Consider the following 26,123-nt stretch of genomic DNA (forward strand, 5'->3'; position numbering starts at 1 on the left):
TAATGCAGCCCGGGAAGTAAGAAGGGCGGCAATAGCTTGGAGCCCTGTGTGCGCCATGCACAAACTCACAAAAGAACTGTGAGCCCCCTGTGAGGGTGGGCTGATGGGGTATGTGGTCTGTCAGGAGGGAGATAGAGATTGCAAAATGTGACAGCAGAGTCCAACTGTATCTGGACAGCAAATGCTTCCAATGTGGTAGGAAGGCACTAACAATGTTCATAAGGATTAACATGCAAATATCACTGGATGCCATCAAAGGGTTGACCTGATCCTGACAAAGCGCAGAACTCACGAATGGTCGGGGAGTGAGTATCAGTAAAATGAGATTTCTGTAGAATGACACAAGCCATGGAGTAAAAGGAAATAATGGATTGCAACTCCAGAAGGTGATAGCAGTATCAGATACAACTCCATTGAGTAAGCATGGAATAGTGATCCAAATGGGAGGTGAACAGCCCAAACCCAGTCATGCCGTTGGGTCACCATCCATCATCAACAAGGACAGGGCAACATCCATGAACAAGAGGTCAGACACAATATATGGACACCAGAGGGCTATTTCTAGGCACTTAGTTTTCTTCCTCTTTTCCTTCATGGGTCAAGAAAGCAGCTTGCAGCTTCCTGCTCCCTGCACACACACACACACACACACACACACACACACACAGAGAGAGAGAGAGAGAGAGAGAGAGAGAGAGAGCAGGCTTCACCAAGATAGAGATCAGGCGATCTTGGGGCGCACAGACTGTGGGTCGTGCAGCAGACATGTGGCAGTATGCCTCCAATCTGGGAGAGGTGGAGAGGTCTCAGCAGGAAGGAGCCTCTCAATGTCAGATGCAGCAGAATGGGGACACTTCACCAGTTGGGTCGGGGAGGGGGGGGGGGGGGAGGTAGAGGGGAGGGTCAGGGAACCACAGGGGTGAGGGAAAGGAGAGGGGGAAAGGATGTAACAGAGGTAAAGTTGGATGTCACAGACACTGGGCAAATATGTTGAGCCTCAGGATAGATAGGATAAACGATCTTAGGATTTACACTCCTATGTCTTCTTTTCCTTCTTACAAACTGGGCAATCCAGCGAGCATAGACAGTGATGGTCATCATATATAATGCAGACTGGTGGTGGTACATAAGAGCTCCCCCTCATGGTGTGGGCATCCACTTTCACAACATAGAGGGTCCGCTGTCAATCAGGAGACATGGATCCAAAATGCAAATGCTGAGAACACCTCATGGGTGGCATGATGTACGGTTTTAAATCACAATAATAAACCATAACCTTGACCTTCTCAAATGGCAGAAAAAATATGTCAGTATCAATGTGACTGTCCTCATGGCCATTTTGAATACACTGAACAAAACTGATGCCCTGCCATTCCAGAATGGCCTGGACTTCCTTATCAGTTTCAAACATCCCATGAAAAATGACATTCTGAACCATATTTGAAAAGTGGCGAGCAGCAATGGACACCAGGATGTCACCAAGGTGGTGATAGACTGGGTGGCAAAAGAAGTTTTGACCAACACCAAACCTGACCATATCTCACTGACTCCATTTCGCAAAACTTATTTTCCGTAGTGTCCATGAAAAATAATGCCTTGGTGGCAGCGAAAGTGTCCCAGTCAGTCCTGGTGCAGACCGGGTAGTGGGGAGAGGGTTTCAATCCAAGCTGGTGATCCTGGCCCACCTTCCAGGGAGTAGCCAGGGAGGAGAAGGCCACGGGGTCATAATAAGTAGCATTAAAGTATCCATTCCCAACTAAAAAGACTGCTGAAGAAGAACAAACAGTTTTTTGGAACTTAATATGTTTCATATGCAAAGCATCCACCTTATACCAACCACTCCAGTCTGGGGTTCTCTCCACAGGCACCAACCAGCCATACCACCAGCCTTCTGCAACAGTGGCTGTTCCCAGGAGATCTGGTACTCCAGAATAACAAGCAATCACTCCTAGACACACACAGGAAGGTAGCATGTAAGGTGTCAGAAGTGTGATCCCTGTCTCATCGGGAGTCTTAACCGAGTGTGTACATAATGAAACCATCACACAGACTGGTTACTGTGCGGGCTATATAGTGCTGAAAGGACAATAGCATCAATGAACGGATGAAAGAGACAGTACAGTCACACACCAAATAGACTAAGGTAGGTGTTCTTCCCTAGTTGGCTCGCAATATGGAGACAAGATTTAGAAATGGAGGTGAAACCCCAAAGTGGAGACCAAAAATGCCAGAAAAAAAAGAAGAATAAAACTGTAAGGGATGGCAGAAACCAGGAGGATAGCCAACTGGTGTAAGCAAGGATGCCAAGAGAGGGGAAGGAGTGAACACTGGGAGGGAGGGGCACAGGGAAGATAATGCAGCCAGTAAGGAAGACAGGGCAGCAACAGCTTGGGGCCCTTGTGCGCCACACATGAACTAACCAAGGTCATTAGACCCCTGGGTGTCTAAACCTGGGGGAATTTTGCCCGTCTCATATACTATGCATACCAGACGGAAGAGTTTTGTCATGATTGGTTCTGCCAAGTATTTTAACAATTGTGAAGAAATGGTGTCTAATCCAGGCATCCTGTTTAGATTTAGGTCTTTCAGCACTTTGATAAATTATTTTCACAATATTGTATCCTTATTTCATCTTAACCCATTTTCTTCTCTCTTTCCATAATATTGCCATTACATCCTTTCCTGTACAGCTCAACTATATATTTTTTCCACGCCTCTAAGCTTTTTATTCCCTGTTTAGAACTCGCTTGCCTTTCAAGCTTTTTATGTTATTGAAGAGTGGAGTTCCACTTGCACACCAACTTCTCTTGATGCAACTTCAACTTCAATAAAACAGATTTATCACGAAGGTAACATATCAGATGTTAACAAAACACACAACTCAAATGAAAAAACATCGAAATGTTCTGATACTGGATTTAGTATTCACAACAAAAGTAATCACATATGACCCATCAATATTGGCCAATTAATGTACAGAATTATTCATTCACCAGCCAGAAAAACTGTTTAAACAATGGCAGGCAGCAACAATTTGAATACTACAGTGATGGAAAAACCAGAATGCTGTGAAAGCTGTTGTCTTGGTTTGTTATCAAGAGAACATTATTTGCAGTCTCCAATCTCTTGCACCCACCTACAGCTAACATTAAGTACGAAACAACAATACACACAGTAGCACTGTAGCAGCTATTGTTGAATGCTGTGTTTGATTCTGTTGCGCAGTGTTCATTTTGCGCATGACAAAATGTGTTTTCTGGTACAACAAAGGCAATACATATGACCACTTGAACTTTACTGGCAATTCATTTAACAGGATAACTGTTCCTAGAAGTAAACCCAATTAGACTTGATCTGGATGAACTAGTGTTAACATGAGTGGGCTGTTCCATTAACCCCTCTCACACCACCATCATGCGAGTGGCCTACACAGTGAAGCCACAGGGGCTTCACCTACTGAAGACTACCAGAAGATCTCATATGCCTGCTGGGCTGACAGGTGGCAACACGAACGTCACCAAAGGTCCCTGGCCCAGTGAACCTGCTCAGTTCTGTGGGTGGCCACAAACAGATCCAGCTGTATCCTGGCGTTACAAGTGTATTTAGGCTGGCGCCAATCTGTGCCAGGTCAGTTCATTCCTATGAGTCCTCTGGGCCATGTGCTGACCACATTAGTGGTCCATCACTCAGAGTTTTCCTTAAGGAAATCATCAGAATCTCCAACACCACACTACTGCCATTCACCACTGCAAAATGGACCCGTCAGTGACTACATCTACATCTACATCTACATTGATACTCCGCAAGCCACCCAACGGTGTGTGGCGGAGGGCACTTTACGTGCCACTGTCATTACCTCCCTTTCCTGTTCCAGTCGCGTATGGTTCGCGGGAAGAACGACTGTCTGAAAGCCTCCGTGCGCGCTCTAATCTCTCTAATTTTACATTCGTGATCTCCTCGGGAAGTATAAGTAGGGGGAAGCAATATATTCGATACCTCATCCAGAAACGCACCCTCTCGAAACCTGGCGAGCAAGCTACACCGCGATGCAGAGCGCCTCTCTTGCAGAGTCTGCCACTTGAGTTTATTAAACATCTCCGTAACGCTATTACGGTTACCAAATAACCCAGTGACGAAACGCGCCGCTCTTCTTTGTATCTTCTCTATCTCCTCCGTCAACCCGACCTGGTACGGATCCCACACTGATGAGCAATACTCAAGTATAGGTCGAACGAGTGTTTTGTAAGCCACCTCCTTTGTTGATGGACTACATTTTCTAAGCACTCTCCCAATGAATCTCAACCTGGTACCCACCTTACCAACAATTAGTTTTATATGATCATTCCACTTCAAATCGTTCCGTACGCATACTCCCAGATATTTTACAGAAGTAACTGCTACCAGTGTTTGTTCCACTATCATATAATCATACAATAAAGGATCCTTCTTTCTATGTATTCGCAATACATTACATTTGTCTATGTTAAGGGTCAGTTGCCACTCCCTGCACCAAGTGCCTATCCGCTGCAGATCTTCCTGTATTTCGCTACAATTTTCTAATGCTGCAACTTCTCTGTATACTACAGCATCATCCGCGAAAAGCCGCATGGAACTTCCGACACTATCTACTAAGTCATTTATATATATTGTGAAAAGCAATGGTCCCATAACACTCCCCTGTGGCACGCCAGAGGTTACTTTAACGTCTGTAGACGTCTCTCCATTGATAACAACATGCTGTGTTCTGTTTGCCAAAAACTCCTCAATCCAGCCACACAGCTGGTCTGATATTCCGTAGGCTCTTACTTTGCTTATCAGGCGACAGTGCGGAACTGTATCGAACGCCTTCCGGAAGTCAAGAAAAATAGCATCTACCTGGGAGCCTGTATCTAATATTTTCTGGGTCTCATGAACAAATAAGGCGAGTTGGGTCTCACACGATCGCTGTTTCCGGAATCCATGTTGATTCCTACATAGTAGATTCTGGGTTTCCAGAAATGACATGATACGCGAGCAAAAAACATGTTCTAAAATTCTACAAGAGATCGACGTAAGAGATATAGGTCTATAGTTTTGTGCATCTGCTCGACGACCCTTCTTGAAGACTGGGACTATCTGTGCTCTTTTCCAATCATTTGGAACCCTCCGTTCCTCTAGAGACTTGTGGTACACGGCTGTTAGAAAGGGGGCAAGTTCTTTCGCGTACTCTGTGTAGAATCGAATTGGTATCCCGTCAGGTCCAGTGGACTTTCCTCTATTGAGTGATTCCAGTTGCTTTTCTATTCCTTGGACACTTATTTCGATGTCAGCCATTTTTTCGTTTGTGCGAGGATTTAGAGAAGGAACTGCAGTGCGGTCTTCCTCTGTGAAACAGCTTTGGAAAAAGCTGTTTAGTATTTCAGCTTTACGCGTGTCATCCTCTGTTTCAATGCCATCATCATCCCGTAGTGTCTGGATATGCTGTTTCGAGCCACTTACTGATTTAACGTAAGACCAGAACTTCCTAGGATTTTCTGTCAAGTCGGTACATAGAATTTTACTTTCGAATTCAATGAACGCTTCACGCATAGCCCTCCTTACGCTAACTTTGACATCGTTTAGCTTCTGTTTGTCTGAGAGGTTTTGGCTGCGTTTAAACTTGGAGTGGAGCTCTCTTTGCTTTCGCAGTAGTTTCCTAACTTTGTTATTGTACCACGGTGGGTTTTTCCCGTCCCTCACAGTTTTACTCGGCACGTACCTGTCTAAAACGCATTTTACGATTGCCTTGAACTTTTTCCATAAACACTCAACATTGTCAGTGTCGGAACAGAAATTTTCGTTTTGATCTGTTAGGTAGTCTGAAATCTGCCTTCTATTACTCTTGCTAAACAGATAAACCTTCCTCCCTTTTTTTATATTCCTATTAACTTCCATATTCAGGGATGCTGCAACGGCCTTATGATCACTGATTCCCTGTTCTGTACATACAGATTCGAAAAGTTCGGGTCTGTTTGTTATCAGTAGGTCCAATATGTTATCTCCACGAGTCGGTTCTCTGTTTAATTGCTCGAGGTAATTTTCGGATAGTGCACTCAGTATAATGTCACTCGATGCTCTGTCCCTACCACCCGTCCTAAACATCTGAGTGTCCCAGTCTATATCTGGTAAATTGAAATCTCCACCTAAGACTATAACATGCTGAGAAAATTTATGTGAAATGTATTCCAAATTTTCTCTCAGTTGTTCTGCCACTAATGCTGCTGAGTCGGGAGGTCGGTAAAAGGAGCCAATTATTAACCTAGTTCGGTTGTTTAGTGTAACCTCCACCCATAATAATTCACAGGAACTATCCACTTCTACTTCACTACAGGATAAACTACTACTAACAGCGATGAACACTCCACCACCGGTTGCATGCAATCTATCCTTTCTAAACACCGCCTGTACCTTTGTAAAAATTTCGGCAGAATTTATCTCTGACTTAAGCCAGCTTTCTGTACCTATAACGATTTCAGCTTCGGTGCTTTCTATCAGCGCTTGAAGTTCCGGTACTTTACCAACGCAGCTTCGACAGTTGACAATTACAATACCGATTGCTGCTTGGTCCCCGCATGTCCTGACTTTGCCCCGCACCCGTTGAGGCTGTTGCCCTTTCTGTACTTGCCCAAGGCCATCTAACCTAAAAAACCGCCCAGCCCACGCCACACAACCCCTGCTACCCGTGTAGCCGCTTGTTGCGTGTAGTGGACTCCTGACCTATCCAGCGGAACCCGAAACCCCACCACCCTGTGGCGCAAGTCGAGGAATCTGCAGCCCACACCGTCGCAGAACCGTCTCAGCCTCTGATTCAGACCCTCCACTCGGCTCTGTACCAAAGGTCCGCAGTCAGTCCTGTCGACGATGCTGCAGATGGTACCTCAGGCATTGCCAGGAAGGGGCCTCTACACTGAAGACTGCAGTGAATTTTAGTACTGGGCATTACCGTTACTCTGTGTTATAACTTTCAACACCAAAGTGAACTCATACTTTAGCTTTGTCATTTATTGGGGTCATCTGCCCAATTATGAACTTCTGTTAATCAAGTACTAACCAAAACTTTACTATGAACAGTCCTAATAAAACCTCACTCATGAAGCAGCTTTTTGTTTTTGTGTTCATTAAGTAACATGTTCTGCATTGTTTACCTGGGCTGTGTTCTCATTCTGCCTCTACTAGCATGACATATCAGATAATATCACTGCCTGATCTGTGAGAATCAGTCAATACTTCTGAGGATTATATCATTACTGTACATGTCGAGAGCCTTGGTTCTATAGGGAAGCAAACTGAATTCTCTGCTCTCTATGCTCTACACTATGTGAGATATGCCACCCTAACCCAGGCCAACTGAAACACCCAGTACCGGATGTCAGTCTGATCCGTGATGTAACTGTGTTGTATTATGTGAACGTTGCCGGTATGCCTGAAATGGATTGGGTTTGAAGGTGGTGTTTTGCAGTACGTTGTGGCACTAGCATTGAATGGAATGGTGTAGAATTCTTTGTCAGTCATTGTATATTACTTGAAGGCTTTGTATTGGAATTGTGTATTTAGTGCTTTGTTAATGAGTTATAGTACCAACAGTTCCTGGCTACATATATGTTTCTGGCTTTGAAATTGTTAGTTTGGCATGTTGTTAATGGTTGGAGAGTTAATTTTTGCTTTATATTTGCTGCGACAAAGAAATTAACTATCATGTCATTGCACACACAATGGGTGATTTGGTGACAAAGATACATGTCCTCCAGTTGTCTGGTCTGGTGGTTGAATATGGCCAGTGTTATGTATGGTTTTATGACTTGTTTACTCTAGAAGTATGGTACATGTGTTTTATATGGAAATCTATATTTATGTAATTTTTTTGAGTTTGCATGTTGTATGTGTTAGCTATAGCTAATAATGATTAATTAAGATTGGTGGGTATCAAAGAGGTTGTTCTAGCTATTTCAGTAACATTAGATTTTTGATAATAGTTATACCAGCAAGGCTTTTTCTATCTTTTTTTCTGTTGTTGGCTTTGTCCTAGATGTATTCAATACCAGAGCAAAAGTTTTGGATGTCGACTTCGTTCTAAATACACAGGTCAAATGAAATTTCCAACACCAATTTTGTGGATTTGATGTAATTTTGGCTTACTTCACTTTTGAATAACTTTTTGTTTGGGTAAGTACTTGGTGCTTCAAGAACCAGAACAGATTTTAATTGTTTATTATAAACAAACTATAAAAGATAAACACACGTTGAACATGTCACTGGATAGAGGAAGGTTCAAAGTTTTGAGACAGGGGTGCTGTTGTTTGTTCGTAGCAATATGGCAACTACACCACAAGAGAAATCATCCTGTGTATGTTGGAATTTGCATGAAGTGAAACCACTGCTGAAATACAACGTGTACTCTGCCGTCGACTCAGCAAGAAGCCACCTCTGCACAATCATAGTTGGTTGGTTGGTTTGTGGGATTAAAGGGACCAGACTGCGACGGTCATCGGTCCCTTTTTCCAAAAAATTAAAACCACCCAAAGAGAATAAAAACAAACAGCAGGAAAGACGTCAGACGACACAGGACAATAAATACTCCGACAGAGATCAGACAAAACAAATTAAAATCACACAGAGTGTGACGGTGGTTGGCCGACCATAGAGAAAAAAAAAAGAGGAAAAGCCAACCACCAAGAACACATTAAAAACTCAGTTTAAAATCAGAGGCTAAAAGCCAGAATCAAAACTAAAAAAAAAAGAACATAAACACTCAGATTAAACGATAAAAACCCCCCTGCCCAAATAAAACGCAAAACTAAGTCCACCATGGCAGAGTCATCTATTAAAAGGGCAGAGAGTGTGTCAGGCAGCGCAAACGTCTGCCGGAGCACAGATAAAAGTGGACAGTCCAACAAAATGTAGACCACTTTCAATGCCGAGCCGCAGCGACAGAGAGGGGGGGTCCTCATGGCGCAATAAGTGGCCGTGGGTCATCCGTGTGTGCCCAATACGCAGTTGGCAGAGGACAACAGACTCCTTGCGAGAGACTCGCAAGGAGGAGTGCCACACAGTCGTCGTCTCCTTGACGGCACGGAGTTTGTTAGGGGTGGCCAGACTGCGCCATTCAGCGTCCCAAAGCAAGATAACTTTGCGGCGTAAGACTGCCCTCAAATCAGTCTCTGGAAGGCCAATGTCTAGAGTGGGTTCACTGGTGGCCTGTTTGGCCAGGCGGTCAACACGTTCATTGCCCGGTATACCGACATGACCGGGGGTCCACACAAAGACCACAGAGCGGCCGCAACGGGCAAGAGTATGCAGGGACTCACGGATAGCAATGACGAGAACGAGGGAAACACTGGTCGAGAGCTCATAAACCGCTCAGGGAATCGCTACAGATAACAAAGGACTCACCTGAGCAGGGGCGGATATACTCTAGGGCACGAAAGATGGCGACCAGCTCAGCAGTGTAAACGCTGCAGCCGTCCGGCAAGGAACGTTGTTCGGAATGGTCCCCTAGAGTTAGTGCATAACCGACACGACCAGCAACCATCGAACCGTTAGTGTATACAACTCCAGAGCCCTGATACGTGGCCAGGATGGAATAAAAGCAGCGGCGGAAGGCCTCTGGAGGGACTGAGTCCTTCGGGCCCTGTGCCAAGTCGAGCCGAAGGCAAGGGCGAGGAACACACCATGGGGATGTATGCAAAGTGGCCCGAAAAGGAGTTGGAACAGTGAAAACCCTAAGCCCGGAGAGAAGCTCTTTGACGCGGACCGCGATCGTACAACCTGACCGGGGCCGACGTTCTGGCAGATGGACGACCGATTGCGGGAACAGGAGACGATAGTTTGGATGCCCGGGCAAGCTAAAAACATGGGCAGCATAAGCGGCCAGCAAACGTTGGCGCCATAACCGCAGGGGAGGGACACCTGCCTCCACTAGTATGCTGTCCACAGGGCTGGTACGGAAAGCACCAATGGCTAGGCGTGTCCCGCTGTGGAGGATCGGGTCCAGCACCCGCAACGCAGATGGGGATGCTGAGCCATAAGCCAGGCTCCCATAATCCAGACGGGACTGGATTAACGCCTGGTAGAGCCGCAACAGGCTAGATCGATCAGCGCCCCAGCGGGCGTGGCTCAAGCATCTCAGAGCGTTTAGAAGCCGCCAACACGCCTGTTTAAGCTGCCGAACATGAGGCAGCCAAGTCAGCCGGGCATCAAAAACTACATCGAAAAACCTGTGGGTCTCCACCACAGCAAGGAGGTCGTCGGCAAGATAAAGCTGCGGCTCAGGATGGACTGTTCGGCACCAGCAGAAATGCATAACGCGGGTCTTGGCAGCCGAAAACTGAAAACCATGCGCTACAGCCCAAGACTGCGCCTTGCGGATTGCACCCTGTAGCTGACGTTCAACAGCTGCAATGCCAGTAGAGCTGTAGTAAAGGCAGAAGTCGTCAGCATACAGGGACGCTGAGACAGACGTCTCCACCGCCGCAGCAAGCCCGTTAATGGCTATTAAAAACAGGCAGACACTTAAAACAGTTCCCTGGGGCACACCGGTCTCCTGCACGCGAGAGGAACTATGGGAGGCCGCGACTTGCACGCGGAAGGTATGATACGACAGAAAATTGTGGATAAAGATCGGCAGAGGGCCCCGAAGACCCCATCCATGAAGCGCAGAAAGGATGTGATGACGCAATGTCGTATCGTACGCCTTCCTCATGTTGAAAAAGACAGCGACCAGGTGCTGACGGCGGGCAAAGGCAGTACGGATGGCCGACTTCAGACTCACCAGATTGTCGGTGGCGGAGCGGCCTTTACGGAACCCACCCTGAGATGGAGCCAGAAGGCCCCTTGACTCCAGTACCCAGTTCAACCACCGGCTCACCATCCGTTCAAGCAATTTGCAAAGAACGTGGGTGAGGCTAATGGGACAGTAGCCGTCCACCTCCAAAGGGTTCTTCCCAGGTTTCAGAATGGGGATAACAATACTTTCTTGCCATTTCGACAGAAACTCACCCTCAACCCAAATGCGGTTGTAAAGGTCGAGGAGCTGTCGCTGGCAGTCCACTGAAAGGTGTTTCAGCATCTGACAGTGGATGCGATCTGGCCCAGGAGTGGTATCAGGGCAAGCGGCAAGCGCACTGTGAAATTCCAACTCACTGAATGGAGCATTGTAGGAGTCAGAATGGTGGGTGCGAAAAGAAAGGCTCCGACGTTCCATCCGCTCTTTAATGGGGCGGAAGGCCAGTGGGTAATTGGAAGAAGCGGAACTCAGAGCAAAATGCTCTGCCAAGCTGTTGGCAATTTTGTCGGAGTCTGTACAAACTGCTCCATTCAGTGAGAGCGCAGGGATGCTGACAGGGGTCCGATAGCCATAGAGGCGTCGGATCTTGGCCCAGACCTGTGATGGAGAGACATGGAGGCCAATGGTGGACACATACTGCTCCCAGCACTCCTGCTTGCTTTGGCGGATAAGGCGGCGGGCTCGCGCACGCAGCTGTTTGAAGGCGATAAGGTTTTCGATGGAGGGATGTCGCTTGTGACGCTGGAGCACCCGCCGGCGATCTTTAATCGCTTCAGCGATCTCAGGCGACCACCAAGGCACAGTCTACCGCCGAGGGGACCCAGAAGAATGGGGAATGGCAGATTCGGCGGCAGTAACGATGCCGGTGGTGACCGATTGAACCACCGCATCAATGTCATCACTAGAGAGAGGCTCAATAACAGCAGTGGAGGAAAACAAGTCCCAGTCAGCCTTATTCATGGCCCACCTGCAAGGCTGCCCAGAAGACTGACGCTGTGGCAGTGACAAAGATCGGAAAGTGGTCACTACCACACAGGTCGTCATGCACACTCCAGTCAACAGACGGTAACAGGCTAGGGCTGCAAATCGAAAGGTCGATGGCGTAGTACGTGCCATGCGCCACGCTGAAGTGTGTGAAGGAACCATCATTTAAAAGCGAAAGATCGAGCTGTGCCAATAAATGCTCAATGGTGGCGCCTCGACCTGTCACCACCGACCCACCCCACAGAGCGTTATGGGCGTTAAAGTCACCCAGTAACAGGAAAGGTGGCGGCAATTGGGCTATCAGCGCAGCCAGGACAGGTTGCGGGACATCACCATCCGGTGGAAGGTAAAGACTGCAGACAGTAACAGCCTGTGGCGTCCACACCCGAACAGCGACAGCCTCTAAAGCTGTATGTAGAGGGACAGACTCGCTGTGAAGAGAGTTAAGGACATAAATGCAGACGCCACCAGACACCCTTTCATAAGCTGCCCGGTTCTTATAATAACCCCGATAGCCACGGAGGGCGGGGGTTCACATTGCTGGAAAACAAGTTTCCTGAAAAGCAATGCAGAAGAAAGGGTGAAGGCTGATAAGTTGGCGGAGCTCAGCTAGATGGTGGAAGAAACCGCTGCAGTTCCACTGGAGGATGGTATTGGCCGTGTCTGAGAAAAGCGTAACGGGACGTGGAAGGCAGATTACACCGCGGAGTCACCTGCTGCCTCCAATTGAGCACCGGTGCTAGCGCTATCCATGGCGTCTGAGGGACCGGCGAGATCGAGGTCCTCAGCAGACGCCAGAATCTCCACCTCGTCCTCAGACGTAGAGCTTGTAGGAAGCGGTGGGACGGGTGCCACCGCAATGTCGGTATTCTTGGGACTTTCTTCTGTTTCTGTTTCTCTCGTTGTGCCTTCGGTGGTGCAGGCTTGGAGGGCTTCACAGGGTCAGTCTCAGGGACGGACGACGACCGTGAGGCCCTATGACCAGGGACTGGTGGTTGTTTGAGCCACTTGCGGGTGTCTGCTGTGCCGCTAGTCGGAACTTGTGAAGGGAGGTCCCCAAGGGACCCCTTCCTTGCGAGAGTAGCCGAAGAAGTCTTACGCTTCTCTGGCTGGGAAGGGGGAACTGATGTCCCCGATTGTTGGGGGGGTGGGGGGTGTTGCTCCTGAAGTAGATGGAGCAGGAGCAACAGGTTGTGAAGTGCCCCCCACAAGCAAGGGGGCTGGTAAATTCTGACGGATCTTAGAGCCGATTCGTGACGATGGGAGAACCGTCGTTGCAGCAACGGCGTAGGTTGATGTCATTGCCAAAGGATGGAGCCGCTCATATTTCCGCCTAGCCTCGGGGTAGGTCAGGCGGTCCAGGGTCTTATATTCCATTATCTTCCTTTCTTTCTGGAATGTCCTACAGTCCGGCGAGCAGGGGGAATGGTGTTCTCCGCAGTTAACACAGATAGGAGGCTGGGCACATGGAGTATTGGGATGTGAAGGACGTCCACAATCCCGACACGAGATGCTGGAAGTACAGCGAGATGACATGTGCCCGAACTTCCAGCATTTAAAACAACTCATCGGAGGAGGGATATATGGCTTCACATCACAACGGTAAACCATCACCTTAACCTTTTTGGGTAAGACATCACCCTCAAAGGCCAAGATGAAGGCACCGGTGGCTACCTGATTATCCCTCGGACCCCGATGGATGCGCCGGACGAAGTGAACACCTTGTCGTTCTAGGTTGGCGTGCAGTTCATCGTCGGACTGCAGAAGAAGATTCCTGTGGAATATAATACCCTGGACCATGTTGAGACTCTTATGGGGCGTGATGCTAACTGAAACATCCCCCAACTTGTCACAAGCGAGCAACCTCCGTGACTGGGCAGAGGAAGCTGTTTTGATGGGAACTGACCCAGAGCGCATTTTGGACAAGCCCTCCACCTCCCCGAACTTGTCCTCTAAATGCTCCACAAAAAACTGAGGCTTGGTTGGCATAAAAGAGTCACCATCAACCCACGTACAGACAAGGTACTGGGGTGAATAATCTCCACTGCTGTCTTTAGCCATGCGTTCCTCCCATGGTGTGGCTAGGGAGGGAAATGATCTTTGATTGTATTGCTTGCCGTTGGGGTTAGACTTAGATCGCTTAGAGACTGCTGGTGGAGGCCCACCAGCAAGAGATGATGTACCACACTTCATTGCGGGTCATCCGCCCTGATGCCACCCACTCCGACCAGGGGCTCTCCCCACGGGCGCCACCCAGCCGCAGCAAAGACCACCTGGCAGGATGGCCTTTGCCGGGAGTCCCGATGCCCCAGAGGGATAGGAATCTACTCCTTGGCAGACGCGGGGAGGTAGCAGCTCAGGCATCAGCAGTGCGATCCCTGTGTAGTCAGGGGGCTACCACCAAGAGGGTACATGACGACCCCACCACAACGGACTGGCTACCGTGCTGGATGTTGGGTGTCAAATATCCATATGTGTCATGAGTGCGGAGATGGAAGTGCATAATGGAGGGCATGTATGCCACCCGGAACACACTGCAGCTGACGTGGCCAGATGCTCGGTGTAAGACCAACACCATGACCATATCGGTTGTGCCAGATCTTAGGGCAAGATGGATATAGAATGCACCACGTAAGGCGTCCTTCCCCAAATGGTACGCACTAACAGAAAATCTTGGAATCTAGTGGTCAAACCCCTTAGGGGACCATCATATTAAGGCCGAAAAGTTTGAGACTCCTTTTAGTCGCCTCTTACGACAGGCAGGAATACCGCGGGCCTATTCTAACCCCCGAACCCGCAGGGGGGCACAATCATAGTTACAATGGTATACAAAATTCTTGGAAGTTGGTTGCATATGCAAAGGGAAGACCACTGGTCAGTCAGCATGGCTGATGAAAATGTCGAGCATATCCAAGATGCGTTCCCATGGAGCCCTCTGAAGTCCACAAGACAGGCAGTCCAGTAACTTCCACTTCCTCGGTTGGTTGGTTTGTTTAAAAGAGGGCCAAGGGGACCAAATTACGAATTCATCAGTATCTTGTTCCGAAGATAAAAAGGAAAAGCCAGCCACTCTGCAACACACTAAAACTTCCACCCTGAAGGCACTAGGGTGGAGGACACACAGGGACAAAGGACATGTGCTAAAACTTAGAGAAAATGTTAAAACACATTCGTAGTTTTCTTAATGGCACACAGCTTGTTGTGCGTACTGAGGTTATGCTATTTTGTCTCTCAAAGCAGCAAAACCTTGCGGCGTAATTCTGAATGCAGGTCAGTTTCAGAGAAGCCAATCTCCATAAGCGGCTTTACGTAGCCTGTTTGACCAGCCTGTCGGAAAGTTCGTTGCCTGGGATTCCCACGTGACCTGGGATCCAGACAAACACCACTGAATGACTGGACCGTCCCACAGAATAGATGGAGTCCTGGATGGTCACAATCAAAGGATGACGGGGGTAGCACTGGTCGGTAGCTTGTAGGCTGCTCAAGGAGTCACTACACAGGAGAAATGACTCACCTGGGCATGAGCGGATGTGCTCAAGAGCACGAGATATGGCCACCAGCTCTGCAGTGAAAACACTGCAGCCATCTGGTACGGAGTGCTGTTCTATATGTCCTCCACGAACATAGGCAAAGCCAATGAGACCATCAGCCATTGAGCCGTCGGTGTAAACCACTTCACGGCCCAAGTACATGTCGAGAACCAAGAGGAAGTCACAGCAGAGAGTCACAGGGTTAAAAGAGTCCTTAGGGCTATGTGAAAGGTCCAGGCGAAGCTTTGGCCTAGGTGTATACAACGGAGGTGTTCGTGAATGAACCTCAAGTATAGGTGGTAAAGGCAAGGACTCCAGTTTGGAGAAAAGGGATCGCACATGAACTGCAATTGTAAGCCCTGACCTGGGCTGCCAATGAGGGAGATGAACAGCCATGGGCGGGAAATGGAGACGGTAATTCAGATGCGCAGGAGAATTACAAACGTGTGCAATGTAACTGGAGAACAACTGCGCACGCCTAACCTGAATCTTAGAAGAAAGATTAAGGAAAGGCAAACCTACGTTTCTAGCATTTGTAGACTTAGAGAAAGCTTTTGACAATGTTGATTGGAATACTCTCTTTCAAATTTTGAAGGTGGCAGGGGTAAAACACACGGTGCGAAAGGCTATTTACAATTTGTACAGAAACCAGATGGCAGTTATAAGAGTCGAGGGGTATGAAAGGGAAGCAGTGGTTGGGAAGGAAGTGAGACAGGCTTGTAACCTATCCCCGATGTTATTCAATCTGTATATTGAGCAAGCAATAAAGGAAACAAAAGAAAAGTTCGGAGTAGGTATTAAAATCCATGGAGAAGAAATAAAAACTTTGAGGTTCGCCGATGACATTGTAATTCTGTCAGAGACAGTAAAGGACTTGGAAGAGCAGCTGAACGGAATGGAGAGTGTCTTGAAAGGAGGGTATAAGATGAACATCAACAAAAGCAAAATGAGGATAATGGAATGTAGTCGAATTAAGTTGGGTGATGCTGAGGGAATTAGATTAGGAAATGAGACACTTAAAGTAGTAAAGGAGTTTTGCTATTTGGGGAGCAAAATAGCCGATGATGGTCGAAGTAGAGAGGATATAAAATGTAGACTGGCAATGGCAATTAAAGCGTTTCTGAAGTAGAAAAATTTGTTAACATCGAGTATGGATTTAAATGTTAAGAAGTCATTTCTGAAAGTATTTGTATGGAGTGTAGTCATGTATGGAAGTGAAATGTGGACGATAAATAGTTTAGACAAGAAGAGAATAGAAGCTTTCTAAATGTGGCACTACAGAAGAATGCTGAAGATTAGATGGGTAGATCACATAACTAATGAGGAGGTATTGAATAGAATTGGGGAGAAGAGGAGCTTGTTGGACAACTTGACTAGAAGAAGGGATCGGTTGGTAGGACATGTTCTGAGACATCGAGGGATCACCAATTTAGTATTGGAGGGCAGCGTGGAGGGTAAAAATCGTAGAGGGAGACCAAGAGATGAATACACTAAGCAGATTCAGAAGGATGTAAGCTGCAGTAGATACTAGGAGATGAAGAAACTTGCACAGGATAGAGTAGCATGGAGAGCTGCATCAAACCAGTCTCAGGACTAAAGACCACAACAACAGCAACCTGCAATGGACTCCAGCCTCCACCAGGACAATGGTCACCGGACTCGTCCTAAATGCTCCTGTCGCTAGGCAAACGCCAGAGTGGTGCACTGGGTCGAAAAACACAATGCTGAGGGTGCTGCCAATCCATAAACCACACTACCATAGTCAAGGCAGGATTGAACAAGGGCTCTGTATAGCTGCAGAAGCGTAGAGTGATCTGCACCCCAGTTGGTGTTGCTCAGGCAGCGGAGGGCATTGAGGTGCTGCCAGCACTTCCGCTTAAGCTGATGGAGGTGAGGAAGCCAAGTCAATTCGGCATAGAAAACCAGTCCTAAGGATCGATATATCTCCACTACGGTGAGTGGATCATCATTAAGGTCAAGTTTTGGTTCCAGATGAATGGTACGACACCAACAGAAGTGAAATAACACACGACTTTGCGGCCAAAAACTGGAACCTGTGGGCTAGAGCCCATGACTGTGCCTTGTGGATGGCTCCCTGTAAGCAGCGCTCAGCAACACCAGTACTGGTGGAGCTGTACGAAATGCAGAAGTTGTCTGCATACACAGAAGGTGAGACGGCCGGCCTTACAGCTGCTGCTAGACCATTAATGGCAACTAAAAATAGAGACACACTCAATACCGAGCCCTGCGGGAGCCCATTCTCCTGGATATGGGGGGAACCATGGGAGTCACCAACTTGGACACTGACAGTATGAAGCGACAGGAAATTCTGGATAAAAATCGGGAGCAGTCCTTGGAGACCCTGGTGCCAGTAGGCCACGTGACTCCAGGACCCGACCCAACCCAACCACCAACACACCGTACATTTCAGCAGCTTACAAAGAACGTTGGTGAGTCTGATGGGCCAATAGCTATCCACATCAAATGGATTTTTACCGGGTTTAAGCACCGGAATGATGGTGCTCTCCAGCCAATACAATGGAAACAACACCATCACACCAGATCCAGTTGAAGATGACGATGAGATGTCGCTTGTAGTAAGATGAGAGATGTTTAATCATCTGACTGTGGATTCAATCTGGCTCAGGAGCTGTGTCGGAGAATGTGCAAGGGTACTTAATAGCTCCCACTCTGTAAACGGGGCGTCATAGGGTCCACTGTGGCGTGTAGCGAATGAGAGGACTTTCCTTTCCATCCGCCATTTGATGGTGTGAAATGCTGGGATGTAGTTCTCCGACACAGAGGCCCGAACATAATGTTCAGCAATCGCGTTTGTGTTGGTAGATAACACGCCATCGATGTTAATGCCAGGGACAGCTGTTGGGGTCTGGATCCCAAAAAGACATCTGATCTTCGTCCAGGTGATGTATGGCACCCAATGGTGGAGATGTACCTCTCCCAACACTCCTGGTACCATCTTTTGATAAGCTGGAGAACATGGGCACGGAGCCACTTAAAGGCTATGAGGTGCTCAAGGGAAGGGTGCCACTTATGCCACTGTAGAGCTCGCCGACACTTCTTAATTGCCTCAGCGACTTCCAGCGACCACCAAGGGATCACCTTTCCCCGGTGACACGAAGACACCCTAAACAGCGAGGGATCGCGTTTTCCGCTGCAGTAACAATTGTTGTAGTCACCTGCTCAACCGTCACATCGATGTTACCGTGTGGGGGAGAGTCAATGGTGACTGCAGAGGTGAAAGTTTCCCAGTCTGCCTTGTTTAAAGCCAATCTGGATAGGTGTCCATGGGCCTGATGCCGGGGCAGTGAAAGGAAGATGGGGAAGTGGTCACTACCACACAGGTCATCATATGCTCTCCAGTGGATAGATGGGAGAAGTCCTGGGCTGCAAATGGATAAATCAATGGCCAAGTAACTACCGAGTATTTAAGAGGCAGAGGTCTAACTGAGACAGTGAAGTTTCAACAGCTCTGCCACGCCCAGTAAGTACGGTGCCACCCCACAAGGGGTTATGGGCATTAAAATCTCCCAGAAGTAGGAAAGGTTTAGGGAGATGATCAATCAGTGCAGCTAATACATTCAGGGTTACTGCACCATCTGGAGGAAGATACACATTGCAGAGTTATTTCCTTTGTCGTCCTTATTCTGACATCCACAGCTTCATGACAGCCCTACAACAATGGACTGGCTACCGTGCTGGATACCAGATGCAAAGAAGTCCATGGTCATCGTGGGTGCAAAAAGTGACACTGCATAGTGCATGGTGGAAAACGCACCCAGGAAGATGTCCTTGCCCAAGAGATGGAGAATGAGCTGGACTGCAGTGCTATGACAAGAAAGTGGGCTAAAGATCTCAAGGCACGATGGACACAATGCACCATGTAAGGCGCCCTTCCCAATTGGCTCACTCTTCGGGAAAATTTTGAAAAATGGAGGTCAAACGCTACAGGGGACCATCACATAAAGGCCAAAATGTGAGAGACTCCTTTTAGTCACCTCTTACGACAGGCAGGAATACCTCGGGCCTATTCTAATCTCCGGACCTGCAGGGGGCCACTTCCTCGAAACAATGGTCTGTTGTGTTCTGAAATGACATGTGCATACAAGGCCTTATAAGTTGCAGTTACTGCAGCATTTGCTTTCCAGTGATTATAACAGAAGGTACGGATTTTGAATTTCATTTCTCCAGGACATGGCAAATAAAATGGAGTCACTGAAACCGAGTGTATTTTGTGCCGTTTCTGTTCAAAGTTCACGGATCTTTCTTTTTTAAGGGAACTACGACAGGAATCTTATACCTGGACATGCTGCAAAACTGATTGTTTCCTCAACATTAAGAGGTATTCAATGACTTCATTTTTACACACGACAGCACCTCACCTCACTTTCAGCTTGAGGTGCAGAGTTATCTTAACTCCAGCATTCCACAACATTGTATTGGAAGAAGTGGACAACACCATCTCATTCACTGCCTTTGGCATCCCACACCAGACCTCACGCCTTGCAATTTTTTTTTTGGTGGGGGTACGTAAGTGATAAAGAGTCTTTGACCCACCTATGGCAGCTACCCTTCAACACCTGAAAAGCTGAATTGTTGAGGCTGTCGATTCAGTAAACAGGGACCCATTGATTCATGAGTGGAATGAAATGGAGTACCGTTTCAATATTTCTCTAGCAACATATGGTGCTAATGTCAAATGTATGGCACAGTGTCTGTGCAAACATAAAAGTTTGAACATTCCTTTATCCAGTGCCAGGAGCAATGTGTTTCTATATTTCATAATTTACCTGTAATAAACAACTGAAATCCAACTGTTTTACATTAGAAATGCCATTTTTTTTTATTCATCCCTGGCCACAACCCCAAAAATCCTACAGTTGTGCCATTACTTTCACGTTGTTCCTGGAATTATTTTTGTGTAATGGTACTGTATTCCTCTATGCATCCAATGGGAAGATCAGTTTTCTTTACTACTTTGTTGGCATAAAGATGTGACAAATGTCTAATCTACAGCTGTTGTTTAGTATATGATTTGGCCAAATGCTGCTCTGTAATGCATATCCTGGTCTAATTTATGTTGGAAAGTAATAGTTTCATAGTGAGTTGTGCAGACCAACAAATGTGATGACAGGGAACGAAATTTGGCTTTAGTTACTGTAAAGTTGAACTGGCAATTTCCAATGTGGTGATCTCAGGTTACATATATGTCCACTCCTCACAGTAATTTCACCTGTACATGAAAGCCAATAAAGTGGCCCACCTTTGTAAATGTACAACACAACACACTAAACCATTGTAACGAATCATTTGGTGATCACTTTGAAATTACGTCTCAGTTTCTTGAAGTATTTATATAAATATGACAATATGATGATACACAACCACCCACAGTTCTACGTCTACACGGACAGTCTGCGAATCACATTTAAGCCCCTGGAAGAAGGTTCATCAAACCACCTTCACATTTCTCTATTATTCCAATATCGTATAGCGCACGGAAAGAACGAACACCTATATCTTCCCGTACCAGCTCTGATTTCCCTTATTTTATCGTGGTGATTGTTTCTCCCTATGTAAGATAATGTCAACAAAATATTTTCGCATTCGGAGGAGAAAGTTGGTGATTGGAATATCTTGAGAAGATTCCATCTCAACGAAAAATGCCTTACTTTTAATTATGTCCAGCCCAAATCCTGTATCATTTCTGTGACACTCTCTCCCATGTTCTGCGGTAATACAAAACGTGCTGCCTTTCTTTGAACTTTTTCTATGTACTCCATCAGTCCTATAAGGAAAGGATCGCACACTGTGCAGCACTATTCTAAAAAGTGGACGGACAAGCGTAGTGTAGGCAGTCTCCTTAGTAGATCTGTTACATTTTCTAAGTGTCCTGCCAATAAAACGCAGTCTTTGGTTAGCCTTCCCCACAACATTTTCTGTATGTTCCTTCCAATTTAAGTTGTTCGTAATTGTAATACCTAGGTATTTAGTTGAATTTATGGATTTTAGATTAAGACTGATTTATCGTGTAACCAAAATTTAATGAGTTCCTTTCAGTACAGTTTGTTTTCGTCTTAGGATGACTTTATTAGTTGATAAATGACAGCACTATCTGCAAACAACCGAAGATGGCTAATTAGATTGTCTCCCAAATCGTTCATGTAGATAAGGAACAGCAAAGAACCTGTAACACTACCTTGGGGAAAGCCAGAAATCACTTCTGTTTTACTCTACGACTTTCCTTCAATTACTATGAACTGTGACCTCTCTGGGAGGAAATCAAAAATTCCATAAGCACGCAATTTCACTACAAGCCGCTTGTGCGGTACAGTGACAAAAGGCTTCGCGAAATCCAGAAATACGGAATTGATCTCAAATCCCTTGTCAATAGCACACAACACTTCATGTGAATAAAGAGCTAGTTGTGTTTCACAGGAACGATGTTCTCTAAACCCATGCTGACTGTGTGTCAATAGACCATTTTCTTTGAGGTAATTCATAATGTTTGAACACAATATATGTTCCAAAATCCTGCTGCAAATCGACGTTAATGATATGGGCCTGTAATTTAGTGGATTACTCCTACTACCTTACTTGAATATTGGTGTGACCTAAGCAACTTTCCTGTCTTTGGGTATGGACCTTTCGTCGAGCGAACGGTTGTCTATGATTGTTACATATGGAGCTAATGCATCAGCATACTCCAAAAGGGACCTAATTAGTATACAGTATGGACCAGAAGACTTGCTTTTATTAAGTGATTTAAGTTGCTTCACTACTCCGAGGATATTTACTTCTACGTTACTCATGTTGGCAGCTGTTCTCTATTCGAATTCTGGAATATTTACTTCGTCATCTTTCGTGAAGGCATTTCGGAACGCTGTGTTTAGAAACTCTGCTTTGGCAGCACTGTCTTCGACAGTATCTCCATTGCTATCACGCAGAGAAGGCATTGATTGCTTCTTGCCGCTAACATACTTCACATACAATCAGAATCTCTTTGGATTTTCTGCCAGGTTTCAAGACAGAGTTTCGCAGTGGAAACAGTTATAAAACTGTTATAAGAATCTCGCATGAAGTCCGCACTAAATTTCAAGCTTCTGTAAAAGATTGCCAATCTTTGGGATTTTGCGTCTGTTTATATTTGGCATGTTTGTTTCATTGTTTCTGCAACAGTGTTCTAACCAGTTTTGTGTACCAAGGATGATCCTCCGTCGTTTGTTAATTTATTTGGCATAGATCTCTCAATTGGTGCCGATACTATTTCTTTGAATTCAAGCCACATCTGGTCTACACTTATATTATTCATTTGAAATGAGTGGAGATTGTCTTTCAGGAAGTCTTCAAGTGAATTTTTATCTGTTTTTTTGAATAGGTATATTTTTAGCCTATTTTTCGAGGATTTGGGGATTACAATATACAATCTTGCTATGACAACCCTGTGTTCACTAATCCCTGAATCTGTTTTGATGCTCGTTATTAACTCAGGATTATTTGTTGCTAAGAGGTCAAGTGTGTTTTCACACTCATTTACTATTCGTGAGGGGTTCATGAACTAACTACTCGAAATAATTTTCAGAGAATGCGTTTAGTTGGTTTAAATCAACTACAACACCACAGGTTGTTTTTAATTATTCCCAGCTCCACATAGCCTAAAGTCCACACTGACAAGGAGAGAGCCCCAGTGGTGGGACCAACTTTTGGAAACCACCTATGTGGTGATGTGTGTTAAGATTATCACACCCAGCAGGCATTCACCATGGTGGGCCCTCGTTAGAGAGTAATCGAAGGGGGAAGAAAATTTGTAATTTCATGTGACATTCAATACTATAAAAAAGAAGACTTATGGACAGTGGACGCATGGCGTAAGGCCTTCACATGCTGAAGGTCACTGGTTCGAATCTCATCACGTGCCTTAAATCTGTTCTATTTTTAAATATTTATCAAAATAACCGATCATTATTTATATTCAATTAATTGATTTAAATGTATTTTTTATTTCTGTTTCTTTGTCATATCATAATTTATCAATTTTTTCATCTGTTCTCATTTTTTCTTTGTGTCAGTCTTTTTCAACTTGAAACTTTTGTGAATGTTAATTTAATTATATTTATCTCTGAAAATGACAATCTACTGGTTAAAAACAAAACATGAAATTATCTACAGTGTCAAAACATTTTTCATTACAAGGGTTTTTTATGGTAATTATTGTACAAACATTTAAAACATAGCCTTAATTCCTAATGCACTATGGACAAAATAATGGAGATGAAGATTTAAACAAAAGAAGGAATTATAGATAAAACCAAATTCAACAAAAATGAGAAACAGAAATAATGATTGCAATAACATGGACAAAAAAGTTGGACAATTAAAGAAATTAATTAAAATCACATTAACAAAGATTTCAAGTGCAAAATGAATGATAGGGAGGAAAAAGAGCAAACGAAGAAGCTGATATGACGATTAAAATGATGTGACATAGGAATAGGAATAAGAAATTACATTTAATCCAATTAACTGAATTAAAATAATGAGCAAATTAACTACAATACATATTTAAAAATAAAAAATTAAAATACGTGACGAGATTTGAACCCATGAGCTTCTGCATTTCATTACTCATCAACCAGTCAATATGCTGCTATTATTGAGTGCCATACAAAACTCCAACTCACAAATGAGTGCCTACCAGGATGAATGGCTGCAGGTGTGATAGCTGGAACATTAACCTATACCACAGTACAGACGGTTTAAAAAAGTATCAAACTGCTGGGGACCTCTCCTTGTGAGTATGACAATTGCATCACTCTGCACTCAGTACTTATCCTCAGTACCAAACTACAGTAACTCAAAAAACAGAAGTTATCTGTTAGATATTTCAGCACTTTTCTCACACCTGCTTGCCATTTCATCCTCCTAAAAACTGTTCCACATCTAATCTGCAATTCATATGGGACAGTATTGTGTCCTACCACATATGTTTCTTTAGGATTCTTATCATTTCGGTCACTGATGAGAGAAAAGAATGGTTGCTTATACCCCTTGTGTGGGGGCAGTTAATAATCTAATTTTACATTCACTGTCTCTAGTAGGCCGCATATGCGGGAGACAGTGATATTTAATGATAGTGATGAGCACAGCAGAGCATCTAACTACAGACTATGAGGCTGTCTATGCTATTATAGGTTAAATCAGTTAGGTAAATGGTAAACACATGAGTTTCATTCATTCAAAAAGGTACACAATAATACTGTGTGTGTGGTTATACAGATCGTATGTACTCCCATACAGAAAATGTAGGCTACATTCTTCAAAATCAATCATAATTTGTTGATTCAAACAGTATCATCTGTTCCTCTCAACCTAGTTCCGAAATAATAGTTTCAGGTTCCTGATACGGCTTAAGAAAGAAAAATGAAATGTATGCCAATTTCCATTGCTTCGTGAATGTCTCAGCATATATTTGTTATGCAAAGATAAATTCAGGCCTTGTTCACAACTATTCAGTAACAAATTTCGTCAATATCTTTACATAGGAAACATAGAAACCATTTAGATGCTAAAATGAAAATTTATATTGTGCCATCTTCCTTACCTGTACAGTGTGCTGAATCATTCGTCTCCAATTTATTGAGAATGGTAAATACTTTAGTTGGGGTTATTGCACCCATGCACGAGTCATTCTTTGTCACATCATCTCCCTTCACTGAATCCTTTTCATTATTTTTGGTCGTCATGGTTTGCTGTGTCCTTGCAACTTTTGTAGGCTGTGCATCACAAAGTCGTGCTTCCTGAGAGAACAACTGAATGGCCTGTACAGCTGCCTGGTTTGGTGTCAACGACTTAACCTGTTCACCACGAAATTAACACGTTAGTTACGTAAATAAACCAGAATAAATTCAATGTAACATATAACCAATAGGAAATCACACAATGTTTACATACTTTCCCACTCGACGCACAAAATTCATTATCACAGTTGGTGTTACCACAGCCATCGGTTAACTGGTAAAAATAACGCTCTATCAATTTCTTGGCAGCTGCTCGCTTCATTGTGTCTGTTGAATGCGACGTTGATGTTAACTCTGAAGACGATGCAGCTGAAGAACTACACGCATCACAATACGCAGTCAGCAGATTAAGAAACGAAGTAAAATACGCATTTCAAAGATATCCGTATATTTATGTTTCCACGACGTTAGCTACACACCACTCAACGTACCTTGAGGCCTCGCCGTCCTCCCTTTCGTGTTCCTTGTTTTGTGAGCTCATAGAATGTTGTTGACTGCGCAGCACAGAATTTATAAAATCGTAAGCAAAATTTCTGTATTGCTTAAAATACAAAGGTTACTATGCAGAACTGTACACGAACATTTAATCATGGGCATCAAAACAAATAATTTAAAGACAGGTCTGCAAATATAATTGATCGATAAGTTTGGCTGGGACGATAGGAACTGCAAAGATGCTACACCTGGAAGCACGCATAACATCTCTGCATTCGGCTGTTTGATGCACAACACTATACTTGCCGCGAAGGTACGTACACACACTTCCGTATCCGACGTGTCACTCCCCGTTTCCAACGAATTTCTCCTTGTGTTTACAGGAAGAATGAACCGATCACGAAAACATGTCCATTTTGTATGCTATTGTTTTTTGTTTCAAAACAAAATATGTAATGAATGGGAAGCAGGTGGCTTTTGTTTTATTTGATGGTGGTATACCTGCTACAGGTGTATTTATTGAAAGTAAAGGAATCACAGTCACAAAAACGGAAAAGC

General features: G+C 45.1%; 1 protein-coding gene across 2 annotated transcripts in view; it reads right to left on the minus strand.

The window, feature by feature from the left end:
* LOC126412072 (ubiquitin-protein ligase E3A) overlaps positions 1–25,808 on the minus strand; it is a 146,531-nt gene extending 120,723 nt beyond the window's left edge. The window contains exons 1-3 of one of the 2 annotated variants that reach the window (XM_050081470.1): positions 25,562–25,808; positions 25,285–25,447; positions 24,935–25,187 (exon numbers count right to left, since the gene is read on the minus strand). In XM_050081470.1, the coding sequence (XP_049937427.1) occupies positions 24,935–25,187; positions 25,285–25,447; positions 25,562–25,611 (466 nt within the window). In that variant the 5' untranslated portion in view covers positions 25,612–25,808. The remainder of the gene's footprint in view (positions 1–24,934; positions 25,188–25,284; positions 25,448–25,561) is intronic. The other variant, XM_050081471.1, reaches the window with a different exon arrangement.
* Between the last annotated feature and the right edge of the window lie 315 nt (positions 25,809–26,123).

This window comes from Schistocerca serialis, chromosome 7, assembly GCF_023864345.2.
Source record: "Schistocerca serialis cubense isolate TAMUIC-IGC-003099 chromosome 7, iqSchSeri2.2, whole genome shotgun sequence".
In the NCBI taxonomy this organism is placed as follows: Eukaryota; Metazoa; Arthropoda; class Insecta; order Orthoptera; family Acrididae; genus Schistocerca; species Schistocerca serialis.